The sequence below is a fragment of the Tetranychus urticae genome, chromosome 1 (assembly GCF_039701765.1).
Source record: "Tetranychus urticae isolate SD_2017Ah chromosome 1, NJAU_TeUrti_SD_1.0, whole genome shotgun sequence".
Taxonomy (NCBI): domain Eukaryota; kingdom Metazoa; phylum Arthropoda; class Arachnida; order Trombidiformes; family Tetranychidae; genus Tetranychus; species Tetranychus urticae.
This window is the reverse complement of record NC_142958.1, coordinates 16,543,680-16,570,017: the sequence shown is the minus strand read 5'-3', so window position 1 is coordinate 16,570,017 and position 26,338 is coordinate 16,543,680. Positions and strand designations below refer to the sequence as shown.

The 26,338-nt window shown below is 32.3% G+C and overlaps 4 protein-coding genes and 1 pseudogene across 5 annotated transcripts; 1 reads left to right on the top strand and 4 right to left on the bottom strand.

Moving 5' to 3' along the window:
• Positions 1–382: 382 nt before the first annotated feature.
• On the top strand, positions 383–7,796 carry LOC107359115 (sphingomyelin phosphodiesterase 1). Its single transcript, XM_015925565.2, has 5 exons — positions 383–2,678; positions 3,318–3,484; positions 5,083–5,193; positions 5,646–6,263; positions 7,166–7,796. Exons 1-5 carry the CDS (start codon positions 1,134–1,136, stop codon positions 7,299–7,301), a joined length of 2,577 nt encoding a protein of 858 aa, XP_015781051.2. The 5' UTR covers positions 383–1,133; the 3' UTR covers positions 7,302–7,796.
• A 1,085-nt stretch (positions 7,797–8,881) lies between these two features.
• Positions 8,882–10,081, bottom strand: LOC107359117 (choline-phosphate cytidylyltransferase A). Its single transcript, XM_015925566.3, has one exon. It carries the CDS (start codon positions 10,011–10,013, stop codon positions 9,102–9,104), a length of 912 nt encoding a protein of 303 aa, XP_015781052.1. The 5' UTR covers positions 10,014–10,081; the 3' UTR covers positions 8,882–9,101.
• Positions 10,082–10,873: 792 nt separating this feature from the next.
• Positions 10,874–24,226, bottom strand: LOC107359179 (uncharacterized). Its single transcript, XM_015925650.3, has 5 exons — positions 22,206–24,226; positions 16,766–18,710; positions 15,057–15,142; positions 12,354–12,475; positions 10,874–11,408 (listed from the first exon to the last, which is right to left on the bottom strand). Exons 2-5 carry the CDS (start codon positions 17,887–17,889, stop codon positions 11,307–11,309), a joined length of 1,434 nt encoding a protein of 477 aa, XP_015781136.1. The 5' UTR covers positions 17,890–18,710; positions 22,206–24,226; the 3' UTR covers positions 10,874–11,306.
• LOC107359180 (peptidyl-prolyl cis-trans isomerase NIMA-interacting 4 pseudogene) lies at positions 23,576–24,226 on the bottom strand (annotated as a pseudogene). The gene has a single exon (XR_001568032.3). The product of XR_001568032.3 is annotated as a peptidyl-prolyl cis-trans isomerase NIMA-interacting 4 pseudogene (transcript).
• Positions 24,227–24,243: 17 nt separating this feature from the next.
• LOC149094675 (uncharacterized) lies at positions 24,244–26,066 on the bottom strand. Its single transcript, XM_089266676.1, has 4 exons — positions 24,797–26,066; positions 24,649–24,723; positions 24,506–24,595; positions 24,244–24,412 (listed from the first exon to the last, which is right to left on the bottom strand). The coding sequence occupies exons 1-4, from the start codon at positions 26,036–26,038 to the stop codon at positions 24,341–24,343; spliced, it is 1,479 nt and encodes a 492-aa protein (XP_089122802.1). The 5' UTR covers positions 26,039–26,066; the 3' UTR covers positions 24,244–24,340.
• Between the last annotated feature and the right edge of the window lie 272 nt (positions 26,067–26,338).

Sequence of the window (26,338 nt, the reverse complement as noted above, 5' to 3'; positions counted from 1 at the left end):
ATCTTTAACCTGAAGGATTTTTTAGGTGTCCAGTCAAGTTGCCTGCTTCAATCCGATTGACCATTGGCTAAATTCAAGGTTCAATACATTAAGTTCATGATATCTGTTTTATGATGGACTAATACCTCTTGCCTTGCACCAGAAAATGGCAATTTCACGCTTGCAAAAAAACCAGAACGTCTAGCTGACCTTGTAGGTGCTGAATGGTTTGTGATTCAGGCTACTTATTTTGACAGGGAAATCACAGAAATTTCATCAATATCCAGTAATGCCAAGTAGAGGTAGAACTTCAATTTGTAAATTAAAAGGTTACCGAGTTGAATCTGGATTGCTTTGAATGGCTCAGTCACACAGAATCTGATATAATACCAATATGGACGAAATTAAACCAGGCTAATGAATGATTGTTCATTGATTCTTGTGGGGTCAATCTTGTTTTTGAGGTTGGCTTTAATTAACTGTGGTTCCCAGTGGTGTAACAATTGAGGTGAAAAAAAGGAAGAAGGAAATTGCAAGGAAAATGTTTGCAAAAGTGTGAAGATAACAAGGTAAGTGGATTCAAGCAAAGAAGTACCCGATAAGTGGGAAGACAGAGATGATAGACTGAAGGGGTAAGATTAAGGATGAGAGGGAGATGTAGGAGAGAGAGAGGGAAAGAGAAAGAAGCTAAAGATCGAGATGGAGATAAGTGGAAAAGAAGAAAAGAAAGGTAAATAGACAGGAAAAGAGCGAAGATAAGTGAGTTAGTAAAAGTTTCAAAACTTGTTTCTCCTTTTCTCTCACTTATCGACTCCTCTCCCTCTCCTTATTCGTCTTCTGTTTCTTCTTCTGTTTCTTCTTTTTCTTCTTATGAATCGGAACTGAAATGGTGATTGATATCCGCAGGATTGAATCTTTTGGAGCGTTAAGAGCTCGACTCGGTTTTGTTGTTAGAAGTTGATTGAAGATTAAACAAACAGCAACACCAGCAGATCAGCAACATAAACAAGTCAACGACAAATTACAACAAGAATTTTTGTATTCCAAATCCAGTAATTATTTATTTTTTTTCTAATGTTACCAATATCGTGATTAACTTGCATTATAATTGAGTCTGAGTGAAAAAAATAGTTACCAGAGTAAATGGTAACACAATGGATTGGTTATGTTCTTTTGTTTACATTTGGGTTGTGGTCATTTCTTTAGTGGACACTGGATACAGTGATGTACACCGATCACTTTCTCAACAACCTCTGTCCTCCTCCTTGTCCTCGTCCCAAGGCTCTTTGAAATCATCATCTTCATCATCTTCAGCCTCTTTGACGGCAGCTTCATCGTCAGTGTCTGTTTCTGTGGCTGCAGCAGCCTCTGTGCCTTCATCATTGTCAGCATCTTCAGTTTCTTTGCCAAAAATTAAGTTAAAATCATCTAGTGAATCATCCTCTTTACCATTAACAGCGTCTTCATCATCGTCATCTTCATTACCTAGGCTTACAATCAAATTTCCTAAACGGGCAAGGGGACGAAGACGGTTTCCTGTTCTTAAAGCGATTGTTTCATCTTTTGTTAAACGCAAATCTCTTGATAATGATTCCCCGTCATCAGTATCATCAACCTCATCTTCATCTTCATCAGCATCTTCATCTCACCACACTTTACTCCATCCGTCTCATCTCCATCATCCAATTCATCATGGCTACCCTTCATATATAACATCAGATGGTCTTATTGATAGTGATCTCAATGGAGGAGCTTTGGAATCGATTGAACTGGAAGTGATTAAACAAGAGGAATTACAGTCTAAAGCTAAACCTCGACCAACTCGGAGTCGTAAAAATTTTCTTGTCGCCACTTTAACCAAAATGTTGCGTTCAGTAAATTTTACTCAGGTCTCGGAAGACTTAAGAATTGGATCATCATCCAAGATTAATTGTTTAGCTTGCAATAGTCTTATGTCTCTCTATTTGTCCCCATTGAACACAAAGGAAGTTATGGTGGGAGCAGCTCGAGTCGTCTGTAAACAGTTTAGCCATCTAATGAGGACCACGGAAAGAGTCTGTTTGGGTGTAGTTGAATCATTTGCAGATGATTTAGATTATATCAGACGGTCAAGTCGTTTAACACATCGTGAAATGTGTGGTCTCCTATTGGGCGTTGATTGTGTCAGAACGGTCACGGAAAATCTCAATTGGACCATACCAATACCTAATAAACCGCAACAACAAAGTAACATAATCAATAGAAGATCATCAATAACATTACAATTGAGTGACTTACCCAATCAGAGGAGAAGACAATCAGGAAATAGCATGAGTAAATATACGGAAGGGCTTATTCCATTACAAGGAGAAGCCATAAGTTTACCATCGTCTGCATCGTCATCAGGCTCGTCTTTATTTACATCGCCTCACTATCGATATATCCGTGATCCTATCTCACTGGAAGACTCGGTTAATCTAAATGGACTCGGTGGAAATAAAAAGTTGATTGGTGTCGTTCACTTAACAGATATACACATTGATCCATACTATCAAGAAGGTGCCGCCGCAGCTTGTGGAGAACCCCTTTGTTGTCGATCAGCTGATGGTAAAGTTGAAGCTGATAAGATGGCTGGTAAATGGGGTGATTATCGTTCTTGTGATACACCAATACGTACTGTTAGACATGCCTTGAAACATATCAGTGAAAATCACCCAAATGTAAGTTACCAACATGCTTATTGTTTTTTGGGTACAATTTTCAGGATTTTCAATATTCGTATGAGCTCAATATTTCAGACAATCCAGCAAATCTCGTCTTTCTTTTGTTAGCTTTAACCTCTAACATTACTATTAATCTTCCCTCTCTCAATTTTTGCCAACTATAATTAAAATTGTTTTCTGGTTACCTCAGAGATACAAATTTTAAATGAGATTAGAGCCGCTAATCAAAAGATGACGATTTGTTGATCATTCATTTCATCAGTTTAACACGAAAAAATAAGCATGTTGATGCATATAACATCATCATTGTTGCTGTTGTCATCTTGAAATGTTTAATTTAGTTTTCTGTGTCAACTCTAAATTTTAAATTCAAGGTTAATCTTAAAATCATTATCTTTAATCATTGGAAATTTTTCTTCCTTATTTTCATGTATTCAAGTTAATTTGGTTATTGCTATTGCGACTTTTGCAAGTTGCTCTTCTCGTTGACTTGAATTTAAATTAGCTTGTGTTCACTTGTTGATGTTGTTGATATCATGTTTTTTAATGATCATTATTATCACCAACCAAACCAACCTGAATTTTTATTCATCTCTAATACCATTTGTATTTTATTTTAATTAAACAACATATTAGGCCCGTTATTGGATGTGGACAGGAGATATTGCTCCTCATGATGTCTGGAATATAACCAGAAAAGAAGTTATTAGCCAAATTAAATTAATCACTAATATGTTTAAGAGATTCTCACGAGTTCCAGTTTACCCAGTTATCGGTAATCATGAATCAGTTCCAGTAAACAGGTATGTTATAACCTCAATTGTTTCTAATTATTATTATTAAATTTAAATCTCAACCAACAGTTTCAATGTTAACAATTTTCTGGCAACAAAATGTCTACTCACAGTGACTTAATAGACAACTATTTTAACCATAGTACATTGGTTTTAATTGTCGATTAACATATTAAAACCCAATCAGATTCAATCAAACATTTAGCCAAACAATTAATTATTCAAATATTATGCTCTATTCATTTCCATCATAACATGATTTGATCTAATTAATGAATATTAAGGAAGCTTCAAGGTAAATAAACTAGGAAGACACAACAAAAAGCTATCAGTTGCTTGAAGCAATAAAACATCAATCATAATGTAAAGTTAGTTAATTTATTTCTCCTATTTTATAATAATTCAATCTAAATATCAATTCCTTTTTCAATGGCTGTTTAAATGGCACCAATAAATGGCTATTAATCAAGCATTTTATTAATCACTGCAAACAAAATTTACCTCAGTTAACACAAAGTACCACTTTCCTTGTAAACCAATTGATTAACTGGTGAAAATTGCGTTCTGTTGATGATATCAATTGTAACTCCGTTTTGGCTTGAATCTGTTTAAACCAAGAAATCGATTAATAGTGAAAATTGATTTCACCAACAGTGTAAATTGAATTGGATTTGCCATGAAACTTGACAGATAGATCTTAATAGATGTTTTGTCAGTGAATGTTGATCAAGCTTGAATGGTTAAAATGTTGAGCATCTAAAAATGAAAGTGATTTGATTACGCTTTAAGCAACAGTTGATTGATGAATATTTTTTTCAATTTTGCTCTCTATTATAATCTGAGCTGCCCTTAGGAACGCACTTGTTGTCCTCTTCCTTTCATGATGATAATCATTATCAATGAACACATTTGACAATCAAAGATTTGCTTTGCAGCAGTTGAACCTTTAATGATGTTGATGGGCAATGAGAAGTTAAAGTCAAAACCATTCCTCTAATGGTAAACTTATAAGCCAGAAAGATGAACGTGATTAAGATGAAAAATTATTTAAATAACATTGAATGTAATTCAATATAACTGTCCTGAATAAGGTTATCAAGGAAATGAGTTGAAAAAATAAGAAAATTGAAATTGATTTCTAAGCTAATTCTGATTAATTAACGTAAACACACTTACATTGATTATTGTGTGTAAATCAAGAGTAGAATGTTTCACTTTTTTGTTGTTGTCCAACATCAATGGAAATTACATTTTTATCCTTTCATTATCAGAAGTTATTCAATTATTGTTGACTTTTTGTTGCAATTAAATGCAATTTGATTAAATCTCTATTTTTGTAGATGTTATCATGATAATGGAAACGGAAAAAATATATAATGATCAACATTATTGTTCATTATTGTAATGTTTCAAAATGAAGTTGGATAAATGTTTCGCAAAAATTTCTACTGATCTGATTGATCTTTTTTTTCCTTTTTCCTGATATCTTTTCAAATTGTTGTTATTATGAAGCAAGTTAAAGAAACTCAGTAGTTATCATATTAAAGATTTACCAATACGTTAAATTGTTAATCATTTTTAATCATTTCTTTCTGAACGATAAACAGCTTTGCTCCACCAGAAGTGAAAGGACCAGTTTCCATCTCTTGGTTATACGATGTTCTGGCTCAAGAATGGTCATATTGGTTACCTGATGATGCAGTTAGAACCTTAAGATAGTAAGTTGACCAGCTAATCACTTGACAAATGCTTAACAATTAAAGGTTGATCCATTCAACCAATTTTTAGGTAAAAAAATTAAGGTTAATAAAAAATTGAATATAATCAAAAGGAGCGCTTTTTTGCAGCAGAAAATGCGCAACCTCAATAGTCAACATATGACTCCAAATTGAAGTCTTCAATTGTCAATTTCAAGTTGAAATTATTAAATTGATTATTGAACTTAAACAAGTTTTAAAAGCAATTAATTATGTTGATTTTGCATGGAAAAGTCTATCTAACATGAGTAAGTTTTACAGGACTTTCTAATGTTTAATGTCAATTGGATATTTCACCAAAACTTGTTGATTAGTTTTATGTTTTTGTATGAAACCTTTTGAACGTCTTGCAACTTTGATGTTAATTATTGATGTCTAATTTATATTTTTTTCTTGTTTTTTCCTTGATTTAGTGGTGGCTATTATACTGTCAAAGTCAGACCTGGTTTTAGGATAACTAGTATTAATACTAATTATTGTACAAGACTTAATCCCTGGACGTTATATAATCCGATTGATCCTGGAAGTCAATTGAAATGGTTGGTTGATGAGCTTTATGATGCTGAAAATTCTGGTGATAAAGTGCACATTATTGGTCATGTTCCTCCTGATGATAAAGAATGTACACAAGCTTGGTTATTCAATTATCTAAGGATAATTGATCGTTTTTCATCGATTGTTTTAGCTCAATATTTTGGTCACACTCATCATGATGAATTTCGTGTTTTATACTCACCATACAATTCAGAGAAACCTACTTCCATGGCTTACATTGGGCCAAGTATAACACCTTACACTGATCATAATCCAGCATATCGTGTCTACCATACTGATAATGTTGGATTTATTAAGGACCATGAAACAATTTACTTTAATTTAACGGAAGCTAATCTGAGTCCTTTGGGCCCTCAATGGCGTAGAGGTTATACAGCTTTAGATGAATTTGATCTTCACCATTTAGGACCTGAAGGTTGGGATGCTTTAATAGATAAATTAGATTTTGATGATAGACTTTTTCAACACTTTTACAGGTAAGAATTATTTTTCAAGTCCTTCCAACCTCATAGTTTTTCTTTGATATTGAAAAAAAGTGAAAAAAAGACTAAAATATAATACAGAAAAAAATAAGAGTAGGTCAATAGTTTATCTAAAAAGTCAACGAAAATTAGACAAATCATATAATCATAACAATATAATAATACGAAATGATTTAGTTACAGTTCTTGATATTTTCTAATTTTGTTAGTTTCTAGTTTCAAGTTTTGACTTCATGTCTTAACTCACGTAATATCTTTTATCACTGAAGGTATTACAATTCAGAATTTATAATTATCTAACCGGAAATATTTGCTTATCGCTTTGGTCAGGCGTTCGATCCAGTTTAGTAAATTAACAGCCAAACTTGCGTTAATCTTATTATTCTTAGAATTAAGTTGTAAAATAAATCATTCAGAATTTCAACTTGATTGAAGCAAAATACTTTTTTTTCTGCACTCTCCTAACACTCGACAAAGTAACCCACATCAATTCATTAAATTCAAATTTATCATCAATGCATTAGATTCACGTTTTTCATTAGTATATTTTTGCATCTAAAGTACAGTAAAAGTGAATCTCAATTAAAACCTTCCATTAAAGATGTGAATACATCATTAGAATGTAAATTTTATTCTCTATGTCCAGACAAAAATTGAATTATTGATTTCAGTTTCATTATAAACCAAAAGAGCCTAACCTGACCAAAATCCGGTTTACCAAGATGAATATTTTTCATTGTCCAGACTATTCTTTAACATAATCAATTCTTATTGTTTGATTTCTTCCATTGAAAAGAATATTACAATTCAAATTGAATACTTTGATTAATCACTCAATACAACTTTATCATCCAATTGTCAAGCTATTTATAACTCTTCTCATCTTTTTCTTACAGATTATCATATCGTTTCAATGAAGCCAAAGACCATTGCAATTTATCGTGTAAAAAGTCAATACTTAAGGAGCTGCGAGTTACTGATCCATTCAAAAAGAAGCCTAAAAGTATTTTCGCGTCTCGAAGGAAACTCTAATAATTTTGCCGCATTAAATGCGATTCATTCTTGTAATCGATCACAAGACTTTAGGACAAACGCAATATAATCAACTGAAGACCAAACTAAGTCTCATTTTGCTTTTGTACAATCGTCGCTAAATTTTTCGCCACACAATTTCAAAGTCGCAATACGCACAACTTGAATTGTTATTTATTTCACTTTTTTTTCTTAACCTCACCAACTATCACTTTTTGTGTAAACATATTCAACCTGAATATGCAACCTTTTAAAAGGACATCTTTTTTGATAATTTGGTTTTTACATTGTAACTAACTTTACCTTTTGTTTTAATTTTTTGATAAACGATAAACCCTTTTCTCTGTTGAGGTTTATCTCGTTGAATTTTTGTAAATATGGATAGATAGATATTTAATAACTAATTGACATAAGCAAGTAAAATTATTTAGTCAAAATGAAATGAACAATATTAATGCCTCTTGCCAAACTCAATAAAATGGTTTAAAATGAATACTTGCTCTGTCTAATTAAAGTTAATTTTGTAAAATCATTCATTAATATTAGTAAATTGTAATAGTAAATTGTATTTATACTGACATATTGTGAGTTGCTAACATCTGAAAGATTGTAATCAAGATCAAGTGGTTTTGGTGTTAAAACACTTAAAACTTTAACATTTGCAGAAAAATTGTAATAATTTCCATCACAACTTCACATGGTAATGTCATGGAAATGAATCAAAGAAACAAAAAAATTACTTCGTAACAGCAATAAACACACTTTGCTGGTCAAATAAATTCAATAGTTGATGAATCAATGGACAAAATAACTGTTATTTACATAAACTTGTCAGCTCTTGAAGATGCCATGAAAAGTTGAAAGATCTGGGAAACCAGGGAAATAACCTGATTGCTATCTTTCATTTTCAAGTTTCAGTCCAACCTGATATTACATATAATCTATTATTAACTAATAGTTGTTCACGTTTACATTGAGAAATGTTAATTGTATCACAATACATCAAACGGGACGTCTTTTCATGTCTTGAGTGGTACTTGATTGGCAAGTTTCCTCTATTATTACAAATGATTAATAAATTGTTAAATAGTTTTCTTCTATTTTTTCTCATTCACATTACGTTTGATTGATTGTTTGACGTCGATTCATTGAATTAATTTTTACCAGAGAGTGTAAAGTCAACCGAATAAACTATGATTACTAGAAAATTAGAAATAAATGCAATTGAGGGAAATTAACCCCAAAATACTTGAATTTTTATTTACGATTATTCAAGCAAATTTCTTGGACAATTGTGATTAAAATTAGCTTGACAAGCTTTAATAAATGATGAAATAAATTGTTGGCTTTACTCACTTTGATTGACAATTGTTTAGCTGCTTTTGTACAATTGATTAAATGAGAAAAGCTTGATGAACAATTTTCAATTATAAATAGCTTTGTTTTAAAATTAAAATTTGGTAAACAAGATTGGAAATCAGTAGAAAATGTTTCCTAAAATCTCAACTGTGTTCTTAGACTTTGTTTTATAAATAATTTGACAGAAATACATCTTACCATGAAATATATTAAATCGATGGTTGGATGAGAAAATTTAATATAAAAAATCAGATATCCTAATAAACCATGACAATAAATAAATGCTTTTTGCGAAAACAAGCAACAATTAATCGTTAAAACAGGAAAATTTGTAAAACAATTTTATTTACTATTTCATCTACCTAGGATCGCATTTCCTTGATTGTTGGATTAAAAGTAGAATAGATGAAGGTATAATTAAATAGATAATCCTTGAAATATTCAAGGGCTAGGCGGCGGAGAAATAGCTCTTTGTAATCTGCCCTTGCTCTCATTCCAAAGGTTATTCAAGGCTCCTTCTCTACCAAATAATTCAAGAAAGCTACCAATAAAATCTCTTGATTTCTCTTCCCATGTATGTATAAAACCATGTCTCTTTTCTTCAAATTTGTCTTTCAGTTCATCCATTTTGTTTTGAAGTAGGAATTTTTTCTCATTTATGAATGATACGTTCATTTCCTTGGCAGAATATCCTCTGGCTAAGTTACGTCGTACATAAATATCATAATCTTTAACAATCCGGGCTACTAAATCGCTAGTTGATACACCTTCAGTCCTTTGCGTTGGTAAAAACATTCCTTTTTGTTTGATTAGAGCGTAAACATCATCTTGACCATCAGATGTATAAGGTACTTCATCATGAGCAACAAAATCAATCTTATTTTGTGTTAAAAATTCTTCTGTTAACACCCAAGGTGCATCACGGATAACTTCATCGACAACACAACAATATCTAACAGCTTCGTATCTTTCATCTTCATTCATCACAGTTTTTCCTTTGAGAGAGTGGGTCATCGCGTCATTGTTGACACCAACAATAAGCCAAACGTCAGGAAAGGCATTTTTGGCTTGCTTTAATTGTCTAGCATGTCCTAGGTGGAATAAATCATAAATACCATCCGCATAAATACGAATCCTTCTCGGAGCTTGACCGGCTTTTGCAGTTTCCATATCTATCTTTATAGAGTAATCACAGGCTTCCCGTTCTTTAACGGCTTCAAGATCCGTTGAAAAAGGAGCTTCACATCTTAAGCTACCTCCACGAAGCATTGCTCTACCTCCACAATCACTTTGACCATATATCATCTGGTTATTGGAGCTTTTGTCTTCATCGGCATGTTTTCTTTTGGGCATGATTGCTGTACACAAATGAACAAAATATAGAATTAAAACTAAAAAAGTGGATAACACAATTTACTAAAACCAGATATTGGATGTTTATACGCCATTTTGTCGACTATTTTTAAAAAATTAAATAAAAGCGCCATCTAGTTCAATTTTAAGATACCGGTAGTAAGAAAAATATAATAAGATAAATAATAGATGGAGTCACTAATCGGTGTTACTAAACTTCACTAAACTTTATTCGTGAAAATGAAACACAGCCGATGTGAGATGAAACTAATTATGTTTTAGGGGTAATTTTACTTCGAAGAGATGAAATGGTTATCAGAATAGATCTGATAAATTTCTATGCGTCCTAAGCTTGAATCAATAATTTCAATGAAATCAATGAATTCAAAGTCAACGCCATTACGATGAAATAAAGGAAATTTCGATGAATGGTCAAAAAATTTATCGACTGATTTACTAATTATGGCTAATCATTATTAGTTCATTTTCCTTGCGTGAAAACTAAAAAATCATAAGGTAATAAGATCAGCGATGAGAAAACAAAAAATGCGATCTCTTAGTTGCCAATTAATCTAAATCTAGTAGCATTTTAAAGATTTGTTTAATATTTAGAAAGTTAGTTGATCAGCTTTTGATCACATTTTCATTCCTGAAAATACCCACTCATCACCGCTTGTGACTTTACTTGCGTATATAAATGTCAATTCTTTTAAATGTTCAATACGCGGACAAAAAGTGGATTTTCAAACAGGCATATCTGAGTTAAAATCTTTACTTTAATTTTAATGCGCTGCGATAATTAATCAATTTCTATTTTACCTACTTTATTTACATTTCAATTAGCCATAAATCATCAAGTGTAGGATGAAAAAATCTGTGTATTTTCATTTAATATCTACTGTATATACATTATGTGAAGGATAACATAAAAATTTACAATTTTTTGCGAAAAAATACAAAATCAAGAAAATGTAAACCCTCTGAGGGTCAGAAGAGACAATGTAATCTTATTTAGGAAGCAATCACGTTTCAATCGTTGGTGGGCGAAGCCGTCTCAAGAGTCGCAACGAATGAAATATTGTATCATTGTCTGTTGCGGCAGAATTGAAATAGCACGAGAAAATTATTGTTGAAAGCAATCCAATCTGTACCTTTTTTAGATCTTATAACAGGAACAACATGGAGAGCATTGAATTACGATTGATCATGGCATTTACAATTTTCTTTATTAAATACATGTGACTTCATTAAACTAGACTGAATTAACCAGATAAATAATTATAATTGTTTATTTTAAACCAACGTTGACAGTTCAATTGGTTGAAGTAAAGCGGATCCCTGGAGTTGAGTTAACCGACTCTCTGTCATTTCCTTGCTTGCTTTAGTCTTCTCGGCCTGAAGAGGAAAAAAAAGGAAGAAAAAAACAAATAATCAAAGGTGTTAATTAAATTTGTTGAGCTAATAGAAGATGAGAAATGTCACCTTTCCAGGAAGAATCGGTTGACACTGACATATTAAAACAATGGCACTCAAGTGTTGATTTTCCTGACCGATCATCAAGACAATGATGTTACGTAAATACGTTTACATCTTTTTAACCAACAAAAAAGGACAATTTACCTTTCCAATCAACAAAACAATCAAGTCAACAAGTTAACAATCAATCAAACAATTTAATTGATCGCCAATTGATGGTTAACAAGAAAATGTTGAAAATGATTAACTTTTTAAAAGTTGGTAAAGTGAAACCCGTTAATCTTGTTCAATTGTTTTCATCTTAAACATCAGCAAAAAAGGTACTTTTAAACATTAATCAACTAAACTTGTTCATGTAATAACCATGTTAATCAACGAACTGCTCGAGGAAGATTCAAGTATAGAAGACACTTACATTAATCAAAAAAAGTGTGATTCTCATCAGATTATCAGAATAATGTTCAACATTGTGTTAACCTAAATCAACCACAAAACCGCACTTTTCATCAAGTTTGAGGTAAAAATAATGAAAAGTCATTTGAAAGTAAAGTCAGTTATTTTGAACTAACCGTACACCTGAAAGCCAAGCAAACCTCAGCTTGAAGCCAATAGAGTAATGATGAATAATGATAATAATAAAACACTAACTGGAACATTGAAACATCAAGCTGAATAATTAACAGCAATTTAACAAGAATCATGAACGAGGTAAAAAAAGATGTAAACAAATGAAACAAAAGTGTTGACCAGAATTGAATGCTTTGAATCAATCAAAGTTACCAATTTAGATGAATTGATTTGTTGCTTGGCAAGATTGTGGGAAAAGTGATTCAAAGAAGGCGACTAAATATTAGGTCAACTTACTTGCCATAAATAGACGTTTTGAACGGATGCAAGGCCACAGAAAACAATTCCAATGCCAATGATGATGCTAGTAATTAAAGCTGGAGTCTCGTCAAAATTGATGAATGTAAATAGTATGACTCCTAAAAATATCAGAGAGAAAAAGAAAGAGGATAAAAATGATGAGAATGATAAAGTTGTGTGTCATCTCTGCCCATGTTTCCGGTTATACAGTCAATGAACAAAACATTATCCGGTTTCCGTTGATATTGTTATTGAAAATGATATTTAAATGTTAAGCATTCTTAAGAATATTATTGAGATGACAAACAAACAAAAGCTATTCTTAACGGAAGGGAGTCAATTCTGTGGTAACATTTGTTCAGTTCATTTCTCAAGGTGAACATTTTCAATTCTCTCCATTTTCCTTTCAACAGTTTTTTTCTTTTTTTGGGCTCTTCTCTTGTTTCGACCCATAAATTGTAAACTTTGGTCTTTACCATTAAACATGAGATGATGTTTAAAGGTTAAACCATTCATGATGCTGCGATTGTTTAGAAACCAATTTTGTTCAGTTTCAACTTTTTTTTGCATTTCAGCTTTTAATGTTCGATGGTCAAATTGATTCGTAAGTTGATTTGTAAATTGATTGTCATTTGATACTTGGATTGATTAGTTTACTATTTTGAGCTACGGAAATGGGTTCAATCTGATTAAAGCATTTTTACCATTTAAGAGTCATTTTTTGCTTTTCTTTGCTACTTATACTTTTGCTACTTTTATCTGGCCTTTTGTTGTTCATGCAATTGTTGTTCAACTGATTCAATGAAGAGTATCATGGTGATAGGTAAATTGAGACTTGATTGTTGTCATCAATAAAATGAACTTTAAATGGAGCAAAGTCGTTGGGAAGGCAAATTAAGGAAGTGCAAAGTTGTGACTAAAAAAAGGCAATTTCAAAATTAACCGAGAAAAGGTTAAGGTTACATGTTTAGACTAAATGAAAATGGAGACAATTTGATTACAATTAAGACTGATTGTGTTTTTATTTGCTGTTGAGGTTCAATTTGAAACTCGCACGATCTCATTTTCCCTTAATTGTAATTCAATCCATTTTTATTTCTCTGCAATTTTTGCTTTTCTCTTGCTTTGTTTCGCAGAAAACGATCTTTTTTGTAAAAAAAATTTGCCATTTATTGTTATAAAAGGTTGAAGCGCAATTGAGCTTTAATCGAGCTTCAAACGATTGCTATAAATGATAATGGTACAAATAAAGGCTCAACATTAGCTAATCATGTATAATAACATCATCATTTCCCAGACTAATAATTAACGCTTCGGCGAGTTTAAGGTCAGAAAATGATAAGATAATAACATGGAATATCTTCAGGGAAAATCCAGAGAAAACAGAATTTCCTAAACGTCTTACTTCATATAAAATGAAATAAATTTGAAATTCTGTTTTCTAAATGGATCATGATAGTTGCTCATAAAAAGTGGATCAAATTGATTATCTTGACTGATTCAATCTTGAAGTCTAATTCATTGTTTGCATCTCCGTTTATCTCTGTTTCTCTGAATTTGATTACTGATTGTTCATTAAATGTCAGCTTCACGTCTTTAACTTTATATTTCAAGAACTGAAAGTTGATTAGGAAATTTTCCTGCTTTTCTTTGTCCATGAACTGACTTAATTCATAGCATTTTGATCTGAAACTTGAACACCAACGCAAGTGTAACCTTATTATTAGAATCGATCGTTTCATCTAAATATGAACTTGGACTTTATGATGAACGTTGAAAGAAACGACATTTTCAATTATCTTTTTTGATTGAGATGAAAATGGATGTTGAACCAAAATGGAAAATTTGATTGACTTTAATTTGTAAAACTTATTGTAATGAAATAATTAAGTCACATTTATTTAACCTTTAATTTGCTGATTGACACCTTACAACTCTGTTTACCTCAACATCCATTAACCTAATAAATGATTAAAAATTTCAATCAAACTCATGATTATCTGATGTTACAGAAAATGATTGAAAAAAGAGGTAAAAAAACATGTAAAAATGAAATCAATCCAATTAAAAAGTCTGTCAAAAGTGACGAGTTTTGTTAACCAAAATTTCAACGTCCATTAACAGCGCAAAAATATAAATGAGAAATGAGGCAAAAACTTAATTCCTAAAGCATGATTTCAACAATTTAGCTAAAATTGAGTTTTAAAAGTTGAACAAGAAAATTTGGAAAACACGAAGAAAAAACAAATGCAAGTTTTTTGAGCCAAGAACTTCAAAGTTTTCAAATTTCTCAAAATCATGATTCATGAATATCAAAGCACTTTTGCAAAAGCAATCAACAGTGCAAACGACAAAAAGATGTGAATAAAGTTGCAAATGAAAAGTGACAAAAAGAGAAATGAAAATGAAATGATTAATGAAATTGCATTTAAACAAGAAAAGCAAACAAAACCTGATCAATGATCAAACTGTGGATTAGCCAGAATAAACAATTTAATGTTGAAAATAAAAGTCTTTATTTGATTCAACATCAACCTACGATAATGAAAATTTGAAAAGTAATAAAACCTGAAAACTGAGCCTACACATTGAAAGATACAGTTTTGTATGAGTTTGTCAAATTGTGCAAATGTTGCTTTCAATTTCATTGAACATAAAAAGTTGAAAAGGTAAAGAAGTGAATGAACAGAATCAACTTACCGGTAAAAAAGATAGGAATTGACAAGAGGAAAGCACCAATGGCAGTTATACGAACATGGGAAGTTTTTTTCAAAAATTGTTGGGTCCTGAAGAGAAGGAAGAAAAAGAGAGAAAAGAATCAGTTTTACAGCCTTTTTCCAACCTTTTTTGCTTCTTCTTTTTTTTCTTAGTAACGTAATTAAATCATTAGAGTGTAAAATAAAGTGTAACTCATTCATTAGACACACTTTGTTAACAAGATGATTTGTATGAAAAGAACCTCAGAAAAGTCTGAAACAAATGACACTCGAGTTCCGGTCATAACATTTCAACTGAACATCATTTAATTCAAATCAATCTTAACCTGAAACATTTAATCATCACTCCAATCATCATTATTCCCATAATCGTCATCATTATCATCTTAAAGATGAGCTCATTTTTGGGTTCAACTTGGCTACATTTGATGAGCAAAAGTAAAATGATTTTCATCAAAAAATCTCAATTTCTAAACATTATTTTCAATCGTTTTTCAGGATAATAAAAGTGATAATAACAACTAACTTTGATCAAATTGAATGGAAAAATGTGTTTAATTTTGTTTCCAATTGTTGTTTTATTGCGCTTCAAAGCGATTCCAAAAAACAGAAAACTAATGTTCATTAAATGATATTAATTTCATTAGAAGGTGATAATTGCATGATTTATTGATTATTGTTTTTCCATTTCATTTTTGCAATTAAAGAATCTTCCATTATTAAGACATTATGATTAATCCTTTCCGAACAATTTAACTCAGTGTTGATGAAAACGCAATCAAGTTGACCTTTTTTCTCGATTAACTTCGATAGCCTTTAAACTGTTGAAAAAGGCAAATTTGGACATTGAAACGAAACTCTATTCAACAATTAATTGACTCATGAATGAATGAATTGGAGTAATTAAATTAAAAATGGTTCATGATAAACTCTTTAAACATGCATGATTGTACATTGGGTAAAGCTATTGAAATGATGAGATTAATTAATATAATTATGTTGATGAAGATGATAATTGATGAAAATTATTTGAATAAAAAAAATGTTTTTCTTAATAATTATGTTAAATTGAATCAATCTTGTTAGAAATGATTACAGTAGCGTGAGATTGAGTGGAAATTGAATTGGAATGAAGAAACAAAAAATGTAAAGAAAATGAATTTAGGCAAAAATTATCAGCTTTCTGTTGATAATTAACTTGATCATCATTTTGAACCATTTAGATGGTGATTAAGGAAGCAAATTTAGGGTCAAAATTAGGCCAACATTTAATAAAATTTGTGCAAAAAGGTTTAACCTTAAGATTGAAGCGTAAATAGAAAAAAAAGAGAAAACTGTTTTTTTCTTTGCTTCTTCAACTAACATTGAATGTTTGATGGATTGTGTAAACTAATCATTGTAACCATTTCAATTTGATCAGATACTGAATGAAGAAGAAGAAGAAAAAAGTAAACTAAAAATGAACATTGTTTACAAAGATCAGTCATAATGATTGATGAGAGGAATAAGAAGGAGAAGTAAAAAAGAAACAAAATTAGATAATCAAAAGTGAATCAAATGTTTACAGCGTTTTTTTTTGAGGTTGAACAGGGAAGGAGGTGAAAACGGGATTTTGATGTTTCCAGTTGCGTTAAAACAATTGATACAAGTTTGATCGTTTTTTTTGGTTAAATGATTAAAAATAGAGCAAACCTTTTGGTCCCTTGAGGTGTTTTAAGCAGTTTAACGGCAGACAAGAATTGAATGCAACAGACAAAAAGGCAACACAAGTTTAGTGAAATGGTAAGAGTACTTAAAGAGACTGATATTTGGAAGACACGAACATATTCACGAGTATTTACAACGATTCGTGATTGACTGAATACATTAACAGTACTTTTATCCTTGGTTAGAGGGGAATTGGTGCCAGGTGAGAGTGGCAGTTCGTTGGGTTTAAGGTCTTCAGGTATGGTTATAATGGGTCCGGTTCGTTGGAGAAAGAAGAGGGCCAAAAAGGCCATTAACAGTGATAATAAACACATGAGAGCCAGAGAAGAGAGCATCTCTGAGATTCCATTGGAATTGAAAACAATGTCACTTGCTGATTGTTGGTTGACACGAGTATATCCAGTTGGACTCAACAAACCTATTGGACTACCAGGATCACCTGGACAACCTGGACCATGAGGTGATCCCGGCATTTGTTGGCTTAACCCTGGCCCCGATATTCTAGATATGTTAAGGCCACCATTTCTTAAAGGTCGAGCTGCTTGGCCAGTTGCTGTGGTTGATGAAGATGATGTTACCAGGCCTGGAGGAGTCAACCCTGATCCACTCCTGGTAATGTCTAAAACTGTTTGCTTGGTCGAATTGAAACTTGGCCCATTGGCGGTTGGTGAGGTTAATGTGGTTGACAGTAGACCTGAAGATGAGCTGTTGACATGGTTAACTGTTAGACGATTTTTACTCGCATTTCGATTGAGCGTTCCAGTATTGATTAGGTTACCATTCATAATTGGTGTTCGCGGTGTTAATGGTGAGGTTAACTGGGTTAGACCACCATTCAGAGTTGAATAGTCACTTGGCAAGGGTGAGGTTGGTCGAACGGAGAGAGTTGATTGTTGCTGTTGATGATGATGTCTATCTTTTAGGTTGTTGTTGTTGTTGGTATAATTACCATTTGAATTGTTGTTACTAGAAACTCCTGATGACTGTTGCTGAGTATTTGGTGGTGAAACGATAACAACGCCATTAGATGTTATACCGTTTAACGGTGACAAACCATTGATGGCGTTATCATAACTTTGATAATGTGAAGGATTTGTTGAAACTGGCATTGCCAAGTTTTGAAAGAAAAAGGTTGAAGCTGATGATGATGATGATGATGAGAAAGGCGAACACTTTTTGGGAGTAAACCTTGTAGAGTCAACAGGTAAGATAAATCATTAAATTATAATCAACAAATGTAAATGTTAAATGTGAAGACGAGAAAAGTTGTCATTAAAAGATGAAAGATGAAAGTATTAAAATAATGGCGGGCAAATAGCAACGGCAAAAGGTTTAACCGTTAAGGTCATCCTAAAGATGCAAAGGTCTAGCAACAGTAAAACTGGATTCTCTGGCGAAACAAGAGTCAACCAAAAGTGATGCTAATAATTATGTTGATGGAAGATTGGACTGGACACGCGAAAACGCGTGGCACGCGTTACAATAGCCACAAGGTAATGTTTAATAAATGAACAGACTTTGGGTTAAGCTACATCTTCCATCTGCTTCTCCCTCTCCTTTTCCTGGTAACTTTCCTGGTTGCTCTCCTGGTTGATCAGTTGACTCTCTCTTCTCTTCTCCTTTTTTTAATTCTCTTTTCTTGCTCTCGATATGTTTCGACTTTTAAGGTAAAAGGTTTTCGCAGCTGAAAGGTTATTGTCACTGGTAATGGTGATGCTGGTGATGATGTTGTTACAACAGATGCTTTGATTGAATCACAATATTTGTCACTGAATAATGTTCAACTTGACTGTTGATGTTGACTAGACTTAACAGATTTATATATTGCAATGATTAGTGTTTTTGATCAGTTTCCAGTTTTCGGGTGTTGCCATGAGTTCCATTGGTTTCCATAATGTTCATTATTAACCAATTTTCCTTTGATAATAATCTGTTGATAGAGAAGAAGAAGAGAGAAAAGTTAATCAAACATAATTTAATGGTTTTGATAATGAAACAAATGTGCTTTAAATGGTAACGTTAATTCAAGTTGAAATATTATATGAAAAGTGAAGGAGAAAGCATGTTTATATTGTGAGCAATGGTAGGAATGGTTTGTTAAAATGAAGAGGATGGCATTTGAGGTACAATGTCAGCTTGATGCTCGTCTCATCATTGCATGCTATCAGATGAAAACAGCTATTTAAAGAGGGTCAAGATGAAGAGGAAAGATTGATGTGAAAAATGTAGAGAGGAATAACAAAAAAAGTCAAAGTTGAAAAAACAGTGAAAAGATGAAAATGATAATGTTATGTAAAATTGAAGGATTGAAGGGAAAACAAAAGGGAAAAATGAAAAGCAAACCAGAAAAGTAAACTCTTTAAACCAGTCAACTGTATTATTGTCATTATTGTAATTAACTAATTGTAAATTTACTAGATGTAATAATACTAATGATTAAATGTAAATATTTTACTACTTTAATCAAGCAAATCTAAAGTTAGTTGAAAAATGGTTGAAGCATTAAAGATGAGATGAAAAAGGATCTTGTTTCTGGTTAAGGTTAACGATAAACTGGAAAAGTAAATTTTGTTGAAAAAGTTCTTGCAAATTGGTGAGAGATTGTCATGAGGGTTTAAAGGTGATGATGAACCTTGTTTATTGGTGGACAAAGAAAGATGAACAGAGCGAAACGATCTCATGAAGATGAGGCGAAAAGCTAATGATGATGATGATTGACTCCTACTCAGTTAGGACTGACCATAAAAATCATTTACGGACCACAGAATACATTTTTGTGAAAAACTGTAAAACCTGTGCTCATCAAGGTAAAACATGTTCACACAGATAAATCATTGCTCATTGTTGAATGAAAACTTTTGATGGACATTCAAGTTTAAATTTATTCAACACTAATTAGTGAAGAAATGTTGAAACAAGATGAGAAAAAAAGTTCAGTGCTGCTTTTTTTAAGTAAACTTTGCCTTCTCTCTGATACATTTTGGTTCAATACAAGAGGCGATGAAATTTGGTGGGAAATTTGAGACGGTTAATCATTGAATAATGAAAATTCATTGATTTGTATTGTTTCAAGTTACGTTTAGTTAATTACAATGAAAAATAGTTGTTCTTATCTTGACCAATCAAGTATTTTACTATAAAATGTTTGATTGAACAATTGAACAAATGGCTTCAATTACATCAACCTTTAGGTTTAAACCAACCTTTTGAAAGCTGATATCCAAAGACAATCCAACATTTTGACCAAATAAAATTATCTTAAATGAGCCTTTAAATTAACCTTAAAATGACCATTCAAAATAACATTTGAAATTAACATTCAAATTAACTTTATAAATATTGAGATTGAAAGATGGAAAAGATAACTTCATCTAATTAGCCATTAAATTGGCAGGTAAATGAAGGTAAATTAAACAAGGAAACAATGAAACGTGAAAAGTAAAGAATGTTATTGACTTGAAATCAACAGATTGTCATCATTGCTACTGAAATCAGGTGAATAATCAAGACTGGAAGAGAGGTAAAAATGAAAATAAAAAAAAGGTTAACGTTTTTTGATGAAGTTAATGGTGAACATCAAGATCATTATCATCAATAAAAAGTTGCTATTAAATAATAAAATGAAGAAGAAGAAGAAGAAGAAGAAATTAACCGAAAAAGGATTAAAATAGTAAAAGTGAAGAGAATCATCTGAGGAAAACTTTCTCTTCCAATCAATCATCATTCTCATCATTCTTATCATCATCTTGCCTTCTCTTAGCCTTTTTCATCTTTTCTCCCATTTCTACTTCAAGTTAATACCTGAGAACCAGTTAGCCAAGCAAATCGCTTTTCACCATTAACATCGTCATTCCATTGTTAAGACGTTTTCCGTTAATAAAAAGTTACCTTCCTTGTCTACTTGGACTTGATCCTCATCCCGCTATCTTCCGGTTCAACCGGAAATCTTGCGCGACTCAAATCAAAGGTAGACAGGGTGAGAGGCTCAGTTGGACCGGAAACATCTGTCGCTAGTAAATCGTAAGAGAAAAAGCGTTTCTCCACTTTTCCCTTTTTCATTCAATTTTTTTGTTCATTATTATTTCAACGTTTGGTAACAAAGACAATCAAAGGTTGAAGATGATTTCAATGTTTATCACTCAATTATTTTTCGTGGGAATTTCAAAAGTTCTGCTTTTCTTTTCTTGCATTTCTTCATATTTCACCTTGAGATAGATTGTGAATTCAGAGTTGCCTTGAGAAAACATGATTTGAATAAATTCGTTTTTTTCTTCTTCCTTCATCGCAAGTGTTAGCAACCTTTGAGTTGCCATCATTTTCATCTTTAAATATTGATTTGATTTTTTTTCTGCCAAAACTTCAAATTCATTGTCTAATCAGCTTTGCACCATTAACATCATAATCGTTGTCATCATTATTATCATTGAAAAGAATGGTTAATTAAAATCGTTAATCACGATTTGAAACTATCGGTAAGGAAGTTGCCGTTGAATCGGCAAAAATTGTAACCAAGTTTCTCAGATATGTTGACCAATTAAAGGCCGAATCACGACATGAAATACAGTTGCATTAAAATGATTATCTGGACAATAAATTTCGCTTAAAAGACAAGCTTAAATCACAAATTCTTGATCAATATTTTTTACCGAAAAAGAAATTTTCATGTTTTTTAAGGTAAAAAATGTGAAATTTTAAGGCTTCTAACCTTTGCCTAACAAGATTAATGTATTTACCTTTTTATTGGCCTTTACCTTTGACCGTAAATTGAAGACCTACAACGAAGACTTTTATCCGATAATTTGAGTTGCCTTTTAACCTAAACTTTACGGTCTAACAACAACAAGTTTAACCTTTTACAAGATATCATGTGTGCTTTCAACACTTTGTTTGTTTGGCTGAGCATTCTTCAGAATATCTGATAATCATTGGAAAGATGAGAAAAAATAAAGAAAAGATAAAAGTGGTGGAAAAGATGAAGATGATTATCAAGATGCTAATGGTGAACAAAGTTTAAGAATTCAAGGTAAAAATTCTCATCATTTCATTAAGCAATTCACTTTTGATTGCTCGTTACACAGCTTATCATCATTCTTGTTTCATCTTTTTTTTTCATCTTCTCCTCCCTTTAGCATCTTCTTTTCCAATCTCTCTGTCTCTCCATGTCGTTTGAACTGGTCTTTGGGGTCATCTTAAAGTGCCAAGGCCTTGAGGGTAAATTTTTGCTCTTCTTTGCTTACTCTTGCTTCGCCATCATCATTTCTTCCTCCTTTTACTTTCTTAGACTGTAGTATCATCAACAACATCATCATCACTCATAATCATAACAAAACAACCAATTATTTCCTTTACGTAACACAGAAGTCAAACATTTTAAAAGGCAATTGTTTCCTCCATTTAAATGAAAAGGTAAAAACAAAAGGCTTACCTCGAAACGATAAGTTTACTTGGTTGGTTAAGTTGAGGTTGAAGGTAAATCAACGATTGAACGGTCACTTGTAATCCGTTTGAGGCAATGAGAATCACATAACACACGATTTTATTTTTGATGGCAACAATGATGAAGATGACTCGGTGAAAGTGATCAAGTTAACCAACAATAATGGTAAAGTTGCAATGCTGAGTCGGCTGTTGTTTAGTGTTGTTGCTTATTAAGGTAAATGTTGGTAACTAATACAGATAAAATGATGATGATGATGAAAAAAAAGAGGTAGCCCAATAAGCAGTGAAACGCGCTCTACAAAAGCTAAAGTCACTTTTACTCCGCCTCAACTTGTTATCCCGTTTTCTTGTTTTACTCCCGTGTGAACATCTTTCCTCTCCCCTTCCTCTTCTTCATCTTCATCTCCTTTTATGTCGTTCTGTTTTTGTTTGTTATTCCCGTCTTCCCTTGCTCACCTTACTCTCCCTCTCTCTCTCTCTCTGTCTTTATTCATCATCATCATAATATTTTTCAGTTAATGCTTTTCCTTTTCCTTTTCCTTCCATAGGAACTTTACAGTTGACCTTATAAAATGCAAGTTTTTGGGGTCAGTGGAGAAAGGCCTTGCCTTTGGTTTTGCGGGTCAACAAAAATGTCAACTTCACACAGTCTCTAAGTGTCAACTGATTGATTATGGGACATTTGATGAGAAACATGTTCCTATTATCAAATAGCTAATTGATTTTGTACCCATCTTGATGGCCAATCCATGTCCATCTTTAAGGCTAGTTTACAGCCGACCATCAGTATTGATAATTTGGCTTTCATCAAAGCTCATCTTTCACTTTTACTATTCATCATCACTTATGGTCGATATTACTTTTTGCCTCTTGAATCATGAATTGTTTCACGAAAACATTTGGTGAATAGCTGACATCATTTTTACAGCTTTGCTGGATAGTTTTGGTATTATTCAGATTGGCACAGGTAAACGTCCAAATACAGGATTGTGTACATTGAGGTATTCAACTATCTTTACCAAATTACCTTTGGTTTGTTTAGCTTCAGAGTTAGTCATTTAAACCTGTGGATTGATTAGTCTGTTGAACTTGGTTGGATAATTTGTGTAAATATTGACATAGCTTTTTCTAATCGTGACATTCAAGTTGAATTCAATTGTATCCTGGTAAATCACCTTCCTGGTAGCCAAATATGTTAATTTTCCTCATCGGGTAACTTTAACCGCCTTTTAGCCAAGAAAACTTACAAGATTCCCATCAAAATTTGGTCATTATGGAAACATATTTCAGGATATATCAACTTTCAAAACATTAATTTTGAACCGTTATTTTCCGTTGTAAAATTAGATGTCCTGATGAAAGTTTTAAATAATGGCTTTATTACCTAGCCTTTTTTTATAAAGTATTAATGTTGTACTTAGTACATGCAAATATGTGTAAGGTTGATATCAAAAAATTTTCAATGCTTATGACAATGAGAGGAATACAAGGTCGATTTGAGAAGTTGAAATGTCACTATTTTTTGCCTTCAACCATAATTACATGATATCCAAATTTTGTCTTAACTGGAGGATCGGTGTAAATTGGATTGTTGGGTGTTGATGTGGCTAAAGCAAATGCAGCATCTTGAAAAGGTCCAACCATAGATCCTCTGGTCATCCATCCTAAATCACCACCATTACGAGCTTTATCTTCACTGAATAACCTAGCAACTTCAGAAAAACTAACGCCACTCTTTAACTTCTCAATGGCTTCCAAAGCTTTTGATTGTTTCTCACAAAGTATATGACGAACTTTAACAGAATTTCCAGAGCCGGTCTTTTCTTTAGTCTCTTTTTTGCCAGAATCTTTAGAGTCACCTTTACCAGACGATTTACTGGTTGAAGCCGCACCTTTCTTTGGAGGCATCTGATGTTCAATTAAAGTTTCAAAAAGTCGTTTAAAAGACTTTGCCTAAATAAACGAAAAAATTAACTAAATTAACAACAATTGAAAAAAATACAAACAAAAAATTCTCACATTGAATAACCACAGCTCCATCTAACATTGCTTCCAGTTACTTCCAACAGATGAAAAAAAGCGCTCTTCTTGAATGAAAAAATGATATAAATTGTCAAACTATCAATTTTTCCAAATGAGGTTCGACATCGTGACAATTATGAGCATCATATTGGAACCCGTTTCGAAAACGTACTGCAATAAATGCATTGGGATAAAATAATTGAATGAAACTGAATGATATATCCATCAAGTAATATATCATTAAAAGTTGAAATCAATACTTACCTGAATGAACGAGTAATTATCCATCGCAAATGATTCCCCGACCCAAAAACCAACGAACGGGCTGCTCAATCGATCTAGATTACCAAGCAACTGACAAAACAATATTTTGCTAATTATACAATGAAATTGATTAGCATAGTTACCTTGAGTTTGAGTCTAGGCTCAATATTAATATTGTTTTGATAAATCCTATGATAGTGAGAGTAAGAAAGGCCAATCTGTAAATGATATAAAATTATATTGAAAACTAGCGTATTATGCTGATTGTATGGTTTCAAATATTATGCATACTTTAGCCACTGATTTAGCCGCTAGATATGAACTAAAACCGATTTGAAATATTGTATTAAAGCCGATGAGTCCCAAGCCACGATCAGCTAATGGCATTCCAAATAGTCCAAGGTACGAGTAAAAAATAGCAACTTGACCAACTACACTGATCAAGTTATAAGCAGCATAACTAATGTAACGCGTAAAGCGATTTATGCTATCAAATTCGTTGAGGAATAAAATATTCTGGTTGCAAAGTTTCCTCAATACTAAAGATGGTATGTATCTCCATTTTAATGACGTCTGTAAATCACTATAAACGGAATTTGATTTGTTAAGCACATAAGATGTTACTATGACATAAAGAACGCCAATCCAAGCAGCTTGTGGGACAAACCAAATCATTGCAATGAGTGCGATCACTTGCCAAAAGGCGAAGAAACCCAAAATAGTTGGGTTTTGTAGGGCCATGTAGACTGTCTTACAATTGACTGTCAAATAAACGTAACAAGTTAACCAAACTGAAGCAATCACCAATGATGCACCGACTACTTGTCGTGTAATGAAAACACTTATCTGCCTCCATTTCAAACAATACAATTCCTTCATGTTGAGTACTTCAGGTTTCCATCCATTGATCATTGCTTTATCAATCACTTTAGTCCAATCAAGGGATCCTTTCCGTGCCAAGTAACATGATATGGCTCTAAAAGCACCCAAACAAGCAATAGCACAAACACTCAACATTCGAAGTGCATATGCATTTCTAATGCCAACAAATATGTCACCCATATAAGCTAAAGTCAATAGATTATCAGTAAAAAAGCAGAAAATTAAACGAATAACAGTGATCAAAGTGCAGAGATCAATAGTGAGCGACAAATATGTAAACCATCTCGTTGGTGCAATTGGATGGACTGCATTTGGATGAGGTTGATAGACGAGCAAAATCTTTCCGAAAAACATGAACCTTTTGATTGCTTCAACGGCTTTAGAGTGCTCAACATCTATTTGAGGCCAGCCGATAATTCTATAAAAAAGATCGAAAATTTTGTTTCTCTTTGGCTCCTTGATTACTTTTTTCTTTGAAAGTCGTATTTTGAGCACAGCAACAGTCAGCATTTTATCATTGAACTTGAAATGTATTAATTGGAAAACATAATGAGGAAATCTCATGGTTACTCTGATATTTATACCTAACCTATGCGGAGAAACTTTGAGACAAGTTATTTCAGCAATTTTTTCTTTTTTCTCAGAAATCATATTTTCAATTGACTTGAAATTTTAGGGAAATGATTATAATGGACATTTATTTACACAAGTCAAATTTCAGAAAATTAGCTTGATTAGTTTATTAGATTTTTGCATTAATCAAATGCGCTTCAGTCAGCTCAAATGCTTCTGTTTCGAAATGAATTTTCCATGCGTTAGCTCTTGAGTAATTTAATTCTTATTGCTTTCATGAACTTCTTTCTAATAAACATCATTCGATTGCCTGAGGTTCAACGTATATGCTGGAAATTTTTAGGACTTGAGACTTATTGGAATCAATTAATATAGACA